Source organism: Nerophis ophidion, linkage group LG01, assembly GCF_033978795.1.
Source record: "Nerophis ophidion isolate RoL-2023_Sa linkage group LG01, RoL_Noph_v1.0, whole genome shotgun sequence".
NCBI classification, from domain to species: domain Eukaryota; kingdom Metazoa; phylum Chordata; class Actinopteri; order Syngnathiformes; family Syngnathidae; genus Nerophis; species Nerophis ophidion.
In genome coordinates this window covers 6,470,953-6,481,513 of record NC_084611.1, presented here as the reverse complement: position 1 = coordinate 6,481,513, position 10,561 = coordinate 6,470,953, and the positions used below count along the sequence as shown (strand labels likewise).

At 41.8% G+C, this 10,561-nt stretch overlaps 1 protein-coding gene across 2 annotated transcripts in view; it reads left to right on the top strand.

The window, feature by feature from the left end:
* The window catches only part of LOC133563591 (bifunctional heparan sulfate N-deacetylase/N-sulfotransferase 4-like), a 34,101-nt gene extending 26,175 nt beyond the window's left edge, over nucleotides 1-7,926 (top strand). The window contains exons 7-8 of one of the 2 annotated variants that reach the window (XM_061917836.1): nucleotides 5,459-5,569; nucleotides 7,692-7,926. In XM_061917836.1, coding sequence (XP_061773820.1) covers nucleotides 5,459-5,569; nucleotides 7,692-7,721 — 141 coding nt within the window. In that variant the 3' untranslated portion in view covers nucleotides 7,722-7,926. Of the gene's footprint in view, nucleotides 1-5,458; nucleotides 5,570-7,686 lie in introns of both variants that reach the window. The other variant, XM_061917915.1, reaches the window with a different exon arrangement.
* Nucleotides 7,927-10,561: the final 2,635 nt, after the last annotated feature.

Sequence of the window (10,561 nt, the reverse complement as noted above, 5' to 3'; positions counted from 1 at the left end):
CATAGAACTGAGATGTACTTTAGAGTAAACATGGAACTGAGATGTACTTTAGAGTAGACATAGAACTGACATGTATTTTAGTGTATAAATAGAACTTAGATGTGCTTTAGAGTAGACATAGAACTGAGATGTACTTTAGAATAGACATAGAACTGACATGTACTTTAGACTAGATATAGAACGTAGATGTACTTTAGAGTAGACATAGAACTGACATGTACTTTAGACTAGATATAGATTGTAGATGTACTTTAGAGTAGACATAGAATTTAGATGTACTTTAGAGTAGACATAGAACTGACATGTACTTTAGACTACATATAGAACGTAGATGTACTTTAGAGTAGACATGGAACTGAGATTTACTTTAGACTAGATATAGAACTGAGATGTACTTTAGACTAGACATAGAACTGAGATGTACTTTAGAGTAAACATGGAACTGAGATGTACTTTAGAGTAGACATAGAACTGACATGTACTTTAGTGTATAAATAGAACTTAGTTGTGCTTTAGAGTAGACATAGAACTTAGATGTACTTTAGAGTAGACATAGAACTGACATGTACTTTAGAGTAGACATAGAACTAAGATGTGCTTTAGAGTAGACATAGAACTGACATGTACTTTAGAGTAGACATAGAACTAAGATGTGCTTTAGAGTAGACATAGAACTTAGATGTACTTTAGAGTAGACATAGAACTGACAGGTACTTTAGAGTAGACATAGTACTGAGATGTACTTTAGAGTAGACATAGAACTAAGATGTGCTTTAGAGTAGACATAGAACTGAGATGTACTTTATAGTAGACATAGAACTGACATGTACTTTAGACTAGTTATAGAACTGAGATGTACTTTAGACTAGACATAGAACTGAGATGTACTTTAGAGTAAACATGGAACTGAGATGTACTTTAGAGTAGACATAGTACTGAGATGTACTTTAGAGTAGACATAGACCTGAGATGTACTTTAGAGTAGACATAGATCTGAGATGTACTTTAGAGTAGACATAGAACTAAGATGTGCTTTAGAGTAGACATAGAACTGAGATGTACTTTAGAGTAGACATAGAACTGAGATGTACTTTAGAGTAGAATTAGAACTGAGATGTACTTTAGAGTAGACATAGACTTGAGATGTACTTTAGAGTAGACATAGAACTGAGATGTACTTTAGAGTAGGCATAGGCTGACATGTACTTTAGACTAGATATAGAACTGAGATGTACTTTAGACTAGACATAGCCTGAGATGTACTTTAGAGTAAACATGGAACTGAGATGTACTTTAGAGTAGACATAGAACTGACATGTACTTTAGTGTATAAATAGAACTTAGATGTGCTTTAGAGTAGACATAGAACTAAGATGTGCTTTAGAGTAGACATAGTACTGAGATGTACTTTAGAGTAGACATAGTACTGAGATGTACTTTAGAGTAGACATGGAAATAAGATGTACTTTAGAGTAGACATAGATCTGAGATGTACTTTAGAGTAGACATAGAACTAAGATGTACTTTAGAGTAGACATGGAACTAAGATGTACTTTAGAGTAGACATAGATCTGAGATGTACTTTAGAGTAGACATAGAACTGAGATGTACTTTAGAGTAGACATAGAACTGAGATGTACTTTAGAGTAGACATAGTACTGAGATGTACTTTAGAGTAGACATAGAACTGAGATGTACTTTAGAGTAGACATAGAACTAAGATGTACTTTAGAGTAGACATAGATCTGAGATGTACTTTAGAGTAGACGTAGAACTAAGATGTACTTTAGAGTAGACATAGAACTGAGATGTACTTTAGAGTAGACATGGAACTGAGATGTACTTTAGAGTAGACATAGAACTGAGATGTACTTTAGAGTAGACATAGAACTGAGATGTACTTTAGAGTAGACATAGAACTAAGATGTGCTTTAGAGTAGACATAGAACTGAGATGTACTTTAGAGTAGACATAGAACTGAGATGTACTTTAGAGTAAACATGGAACTGAGATGTACTTTAGAGTAGACATAGTACTGAGATGTACTTTAGAGTAGACATAGGATTGAGATGTACTTTAGAGTAGACATAGAACTGAGATGTACTTTAGAGTAGACATAGAACTGAGATGTACTTTAGAGTAGACATAGAACTGAGATGTACTTTAGAGTAGACATAGGTTTGAGATGTACTTTAGAGTAGACATAGAACTGAGATGTACTTTAGAGTAGACATAGGATTGAGATGTACTTTAGAGTAGACATAGAACTGAGATGTACTTTAGAGTAGACATAGAACTGAGATGTACTTTAGAGTAGACATAGAACTGAGATGTACTTTAGAGTAGACATAGAACTGAGATGTACTTTAGAGTAGACATAGAACTGACATGTACTTTAGAGTAGACATGGTTTACTAGACAGTGACATTGATATCACGGTAGAGATGTACGGTATCGCACTACTAGTGGCTTCATGGTCATGTTGGATAAACCCTTTTTCTCTACCATACTCTTCATTTTTGAAGTCTCCCCAGCGCCGGCAGCACTCGTGCACCCCAGACCATGTTGCTGCCACTTGGCCAGTGCTTCACTCGTGCACCCCAGACCATGTTGCTGCCACTTGGCCAGTGCTTCACTCGTGCACCCCAGACCATGTTGCTGCCACTTGGCCAGTGCTTCACTCGTGCACCCCAGACCATGTTGCTGCCACTTGGCCAGTGCTTCACTCGTGCACCCCAGACCATGTTGCTGCCACTTGGCCAGTGCTTCACTCGTGCACCCCAGACCATGTTGCTGCCACTTGGCCAGTGCTTCACTCGTGCACCCCAGACCATGTTGCTGCCACTTGGCCAGTGCTTCACTCGTGCACCCCAGACCATGTTGCTGCCACTTGGCCAGTGCTTCACTCGTGCACCCCAGACCATGTTGCTGCCACTTGGCCAGTGCTTCACTCGTGCACCCCAGACCATGTTGCTGCCACTTCTCACTTCTTTTTTGTCAGGAGACACTAACCCTCTCCTCACGCTCTGCCATGACTACAAATAGTAATAATGCCTAAAAAGTAGATTTAAATACACGTCTGCATTAGATTGTTGTCTTAATATTAAACGTAACAAAAAAGAATAACTTTATTAAGAATGTTTTTAGTCTCCAACTCAGTGGTTCTTAACTTGGGTTCGATCCAACCCTGGAGGTTCGGTGAGTGGGCCTCAGGGGTTGGGGGGAGCCTCCTCTGCGTCAGTCAAGATACACCCGACTCATGGTGGAAATCAAAACTTCAACCCCTTTAGGTGTATTATGGATACGGCAACACACTGATTGTCAGGTGTGTCATTTGTTGGGAGTTCATAGACTGTGTTGCTTTTGTTCTTTGAAGAAGGTGATGTTCATGCATGGATCATTTTGTGCACCGGTCAAAAACATACATATAACTTTGTCTTGAATAGGAAAATGTATTTTATTTTTTCACTCCAGAAAGGTTGGGTGAATGTGCATCTGAAACTGGGGGGTTCGATACCTCCAACAAGGTTAAGAACCACTGCTCTAACTGAAACATTTAATCAATCAATCAATCAATCAATGTTTACTTATATAGCCCTAAATCACTAGTGTCTCAAAGGGCTGCACAAACCACCACGACATCCTCGGTAGGCCCACATAAGGGCAAGGAAAACTCACACCCAGTGGGACATCGGTGACAATAATGACTATGAGAACCTTGGAGAGGAGGAAAGCAATGGATGTCGAGCGGGTCTAACATGATACTGTGAAAGTTCAATCCACAATGGATCCAACACAGTCGCGAGAGTCCAGTCCAAAGCGGATCCAACACAGCAGCGAGAGTCCCGTTCACAGCGGAGCCAGCAGGAAACCATCCCAAGCGGAGGCGGATCAGCAGCGCAGAGATGTCCCCAGCCGATACACAGGCAAGCAGTACATGGCCACCGGATCGGACCGGACCCCCTCCACAGGGGAGAGTGGGACATAAATCATTATTTCAACGCAAAAAAATATTTTGCGTTGTACTCTGGAATGCCCTCCCGGTAACAGTTCGAGATGCTACCTCAGTAGAAGCATTTAAGTCTCATCTTAAAACTCATCTGTATACTCTAGCCTTTAAATAGACCTCCTTTTTAGACCAGTTGATCTGCCGCTTCTTTTCTTTCTCCTATGTCCCCCCCTCCCTTGTGGAGGGGGTCCGGTCCGATGACCATGGATGAAGTACTGGCTGTCCAGAGTCGAGACCCAGGATGGACCGCTCGTCGGGACCCAGGATGGACCGCTCGCCTGTATCGGTTGGGGACATCTCTACGCTGCTGATCCGCTTGAGATGGTTTCCTGTGGACGGGACTCTCACTGCTGTCTTGGAGCCACTATGGATTGAACTTTCACAGTATCATGTTAGACCCGCTCGACATCCATTGCTTTCGGTCCCCTAGAGGGGGGGGGGTTGCCCACATCTGAGGTCCTCTCCAAGGTTTCTCATAGTCAGCATTGTCGCTGGCGTCCCACTGAATGTGAATTCTCCCTGCCCACTGGGTGTGAGTTTTCCTTGCCCTTTTGTGGGTTCTTCCGAGGATGTTGTAGTCGTAATGATTTGTGCAGTCCTTTGAGACATTTGTGATTTGGGGCTATATAAATAAACATTGATTGATTGATTGATTGAAATATGCAATTCAATGGATAATAATAATGAATTGAGAACATTAATTTAGGAGCACGGCGATGAGGTGGCGACTTGTCCAGGGTATACACCGCCTTCTGCCCGATTGTTGCTGAGATAGGCACTAGCGCCCCCCGTGACCCCAAGGGGAATAAGCGGTAGAAAACGGATAGATGGCTGGAATATGTAAAACACTTTAACCTCCAAAACAAAAATACATGATTTGAGAAGACCTGCACTAATATGATACCGATGTGTTGATATCACTCTATTGGCCGATAACGTTAACAGTCTGGCACGTTATCGGCAAAAATCTTTCTACACGCTCTCACTATTTCGTAGTCCTGTGTGGAGTGGTGGAAAAGGTCTGAGAGACTCCCTCTGGTGGCCAGAAATGAGAAGTGTGACAAAAGACATATACTCACAAAATGTGTAAAAGCTCTTTTAATCGCTAGAATTTTGTTTCGGGACTCATGTTCTGTGTGTGGAAGTGAAGCTTTAAACCTAATCCTGCCTAGCAACAACTGGCCGTGTAGATATAAAGAACGAGGTCACTTCTATAGTAGGGAAGGTTCATTCCTGGCTGGATCTGGCGCGAGAGGACGAGGAGAGAGTTCATCTTTGTGCAATACAGTGTGCTGAAAATGATTGAAAGCGCCACTCTACGTAGAAACTGACGTTGTGGTCAAAGTTGGAATTGCCACATAAGATATTCAACAGTGGATTTGTCACGTGTCATGTGTCAGGTGAAGCGCCATGAATCCCGCTTCTTCTTACACTGTCTTGCCTGTGCAGGCCCGTGCATTCCTGTCCAGGTTCTACAGGGAACACAACGTAGAACTATCCAAGCTGCTGCATCGCCTCGGACAGCCTCTGCCCTCCTGGCTGAGGGAGGAACTGCAGAAGGTCAGCACCATTCAACTCCCTTCATTGGTTCTGTGACCCAGCTCTCAACTCAAAACACTCGTATCTTAAATCAACAACACCCATAATGAAATTAATGGGGGATTCATCCCCAAATAGCACCATTTTAACAAGTAACACGTCTTTAAGACTAACGTTTAGATCACAAAGGTTGTATAAAAACACACACCCTATTTTACGGACTATAGAGCGCACCAGAATATAAGCCCCACCCACTATATTTTAGAAGACAAAATATTGTTCTATATAGTATCCGCGCCGGACTATAAGTCACAGATATATACGTTGTGAGTTATTTACACATTTAAACATTTGTTTACATACCTTTATTGTTTCCAAACGCTGTATGTAACACGGCAGTAAAATGGCTGATCAAACAAAACAGAAGTCATGGTCATGGACCCACTAGCTGCGCAAGCTAGCTCTCCACTCAGCTAAACAGACTCAATAACTCCACGCTGATGTTTTGGTGAATTTACTGAGGAATTTCTAAAACCAAAACAGTACAAATATAATATCTTTATAAGTCAGTGGTAATAACACAGACACTCATAAACGTGTTAACATGTTAGCTGAGACTAACAATTATAGCTTTATTACAAACATGCATGAACACAATCCTACAGACATCACACGTGGGACGCGTTAGTAAGTAAGAATAGTTGTAGTTATATTGTAAAACTTACAAACATTGCTTGGAGAGTTAAATGAAGAATCCATATGAGTAGAAACGCTATGAACGAATAGTAGATGAAATAGGACTTGTACTTCCAGTTTAAGGCATTAAACGGAAGAAAACACTGTAGCCATGCACCCAGCAGCATGTGCAATGACCAAAGTTGTCCAAGAGATGGCGCCGTAGCACAAACAATAACACACCTTGTCAGTGTCTCTGTCGGTGTTATGTGAAAACTTTTTGTTGAATACCAAAAATGATGGACGTCACAAAATAGCCGCACCGTTTTAAAAGTTGTAGGGTGCAAAGTGTGGTGTGGTACTCTGGCCATGTTGTCACATTTGTGTGTTTGGTGTGGTACTCTGGCCATGTTGTCACATTTGTGTGTTTGGTGTGGTACTCTGGCCATGTTGTCACATTTGTGTGTTTGGTGTGGTACTCTGGCCATGTTGTCACATTTGTGTGTTTGGTGTGGTACTCTGGCCATGTTGTCACATTTGTGTGTTTGGTGTGGTACTCTGGCCATGTTGGCACATTTGTGTGTTTGGTGTGGTACTCTGGCCATGTTGTCACATTTGTGTGTTTGGTGTGGTACTCTGGCAATGTTGTCACATTTGTGTGTTTGAAGTGGTACTCTGGCCATGTTGTCACATTTGTGTGTTTGGTGTGGTACTCTGGCCATGTTGTCACATTTGTGTGTTTGGTGTGGTACTCTGGCCATGTTGTCACATTTGTGTGTTTAGTGTGGTACTCTGGCCATGTTGTCACATTTGTGTGTTTGGTGTGGTACTCTGGCCTTGTTGTCACATTTGTGTGTTTGAAGTGGTACTCTGGCCATGTTGTCACATTTGTGTGTTTGGTGTGGTACTCTGGCCATGTTGTCACATTTGTGTGTTTGGTGTGGTACTCTGGCCATGTTGTCACATTTGTGTGTTTGGTGTGGTACTCTGGCCATGTTGTCACATTTGTGTGTTTGGTGTGGTACTCTGGCCATGTTGTCACATTTGTGTGTTTGGTGTGGTACTCTGGCCATGTTGTCACATTTGTGTGTTTGAAGTGGTACTCTGGCCATGTTGTCACATTTGTGTGTTTGGTGTCGTACTCTGGCCATGTTGTCACATTTGTGTGTTTGGTGTGGTACTCTGGCCATGTTGTCACATTTGTGTGTTTGGTGTGGTACTCTGGCCATGTTGTCACATTTGTGTGTTTGGTGTGGTACTCTGGCCATGTTTTCACATTTGTGTGTTTGGTGTGGTACTCTGGCCATGTTGTGTGTTATCTCAAAGCACTCTCAAGTTGAGGTACTATTGTAAAACACTCTTACAAAGCCATCTGAAAAAGTGAATTAAATCTTCTTCTTATGCCCCTCTATGCCACACCCCTCTATGCCCCCGCCCCTTTCTGTCTCCGCCTCTTTCTTAAGGTTAGATAACCTTCGCATCCATGAGCCGGGGTTAAAGGCCAAAGGTCGAACAGGTCAAGTTAACCGGGAAGGTCAGACGCACTCTCCGGTGGTGGACTCCCAACCCCCAAACCCCCCAACCCCCAGAACCCCCAACCCACCTCCCACCAGCCACCCCACCCCCGAGCGGGACGGGCGAGGACGCAACGCCTGATTTTCACGGCTGAGGGCAGAGAAGCGACGGAGGAGACATACGCAGCTTCCAAGGAGTTGATTCCACATTAGACTTGGGGGGGAGGGGGGGGGGGCCCTCATTGGACTGGGGAGCCGGGGGGGGGCCCTCATCACCACTTTTGCACAAAAACACGTTCCCTTTACTTTCTTATGGTCTTGCCACAGCCAGCGTGTGGGGAGGCTCCTTTGTTGGAACCTGCTTGGGCTCTCAGGCCTCGGACACAAGGACCTGACACCTTGCTCAGGCCGCTCTTAAACACACACACACGGACAAGAAGACCTCCGTGGCGTCGGTGCTGGATGCGGAGAAGAAGAAGAAGAAGAAGAAGAAGAAGAAGAAGAAGAAGAAGACATTCCTAGCTTTCCCTCCTTTTCTGCTCCTGTGGGACGTCTGAAGTCTGACGTCTAAAGTCTGAAGTCTGAAGTCTGATATCAAAAGTCTGAAGTCTAAAGTCTGAAGTCTAAAGTCTGAAGTCTAAAGTCTGAAGTCTAAAGTCTAAAGTCTGATGTCAAAAGTCTGAAGTCTAAAGTCTGAAGTCTGATGTCTAATGTCTAAAGTCTGAAGTCTAAAGTCTGAAGTCTGATGTCAAAAGTCTGAAGTCTGAAGTCTGAAGTCTGATGTCAAAAGTCTGAAGTCTAAAGTCTGAAGTCTAAAGTCTAAAGTCTGATGTCTAAAGTCTGAAGTCTAAAGTCTGAAGTCTGATGTCAAAAGTCTGAAGTCTAAAGTCTGAAGTCTGAAGTCTGAAGTCTGATGTCAAAAGTCTGAAGTCTAAAGTCTGATGTCTAAAGTCGGAAGTCTAAAGTCTGAAGTCTGATGTCAAAAGTCTGAAGTCTAAAGTCTGAAGTCTGAAGTCTGATGTCAAAAGTCTGAAGTCTAAAGTCTGAAGTCTAAAGTCTGAAGTCTAAAGTCTAAAGTCTAAAGTCTGATGTCTAAAGTCTGAAATCTAAAGTCTGAAGTCTGATGTCAAAAGTCTGAAGTCTAAAGTCTGAAGTCTAAAGTCTGAAGTCTAAAGTCTGAAGTCTGATGTCTAAAGTCTGAAGTCTAAAGTCTGAAGTCTGATGTCAAAAGTCTGAAGTCTAAAGTCTGAAGTCTAAAGTCTGAAGTCTAAAGTCTGAAGTCTGATGTCTAAAGTCTGAAGTCTAAAGTCTGAAGTCTGATGTCAAAAGTCTGAAGTCTAAAGTCTGAAGTCTGAAGTCTGAAGTCTGATGTCAAAAGTCTGAAGTCAAAAGTCTGAAGTCTGAAGTCTAAAGTCGGAAGTCTGAAGTCTGAAGTCTGATGTCAAAAGTCTGAAGTCTAAAGTCTGACGTCTAAAGTCTGAAGTCTGAAGTCTGATGTCAAAAGTCTGAAGTCTAAAGTCTGAAGTCTGAAGTCTGAAGTCTGATGTCAAAAGTCTGAAGTCTGAAGTCTAAAGTCTGAAGTCTAAAGTCTTAAGTCTGATGTCAAAAGTCTGAAGTCTAAAGTCTGAAGTCTGATGTCTAAAGTCTGAAGTCTAAAGTCTGAAGTCTAAAGTCTAAAGTCTAAAGTCTGATGTCTAAAGTCTGAAATCTAAAGTCTGAAGTCTGATGTCAAAAGTCTGAAGTCTAAAGTCTGAAGTCTAAAGTCTGAAGTCTAAAGTCTGAAGTCTAAAGTCTGAAGTCTGATGTCTAAAGTCTGAAGTCTGAAGTCTGAAGTCTGATGTCTAAAGTCTGAAGTCTAAAGTCTGAAGTCTGATGTCAAAAGTCTGAAGTCTAAAGTCTGAAGTCTAAAGTCTGAAGTCTAAAGTCTGAAGTCTGATGTCTAAAGTCTGAAGTCTAAAGTCTGAAGTCTGATGTCAAAAGTCTGAAGTCTAAAGTCTAAAGTCTGAAGTCTAAAGTCGGAAGTCTGAAGTCGGGGGTGTCCAAAGGCCAAGCATGCGGGGCAGTTTTGATATTTTCCATTTTCCAAACCATGACATGATTCTTTTTTTTTTCTTTTTTTTTAACCTTTTATGATGCTCTCAAATTTAGACCCGGGGACCCGGAAGGGTCTCGGTCATAAAAATGTTAAAAATCAGTCATATATTAACATTTTTATGATTTATGACCTTTTTGTCAAAACACTCTTTTTATGGCAAACAGAAAAAAATATGCAATATTTCCCCCAATAAATGATCAAAGTGTAATTTGCTGTGGAGCATTGATCACCCAACATAAGTCAATCATTCATAATAAGATTGACTTGAATTCATCTTTATTTTCAGATCAAAAATGACACTAGAATTCTTGGGGACCCAAAAGGGTCCCAACCTAAAAGTGTTAAAAACAAGCCATACTGTTTTTTTTTTGTTTGTTTTTTTTTTTACTTACAAGGCTTAAGTCTCTGGATCCACTTCCGATCCATATAAAGTTTTTATGTTTTATGCCTTTTTCGTCAGAAATAACATGTTTTATCAAGTCAACAATTATAAAAAAAGAAAAAAGAAAAACGTAGCGACTTGTCCAGGGTGTACCCCGCCTTCCGCCCGACTGTAGCTGAGATAGGCGCCAGCGCCCCCCGCCACCCCAAAAGGGAATAAGCGGTAGAAAATGGATGGATGGATGGATGGAATTCATCATCATTTTTGTGAGCAATGAAAGTTTTTTTTAAAGATACACAACAATTTCAGGGGCTCCAAAAGGGGGGCACCATGAAAGTGTTCAAAAC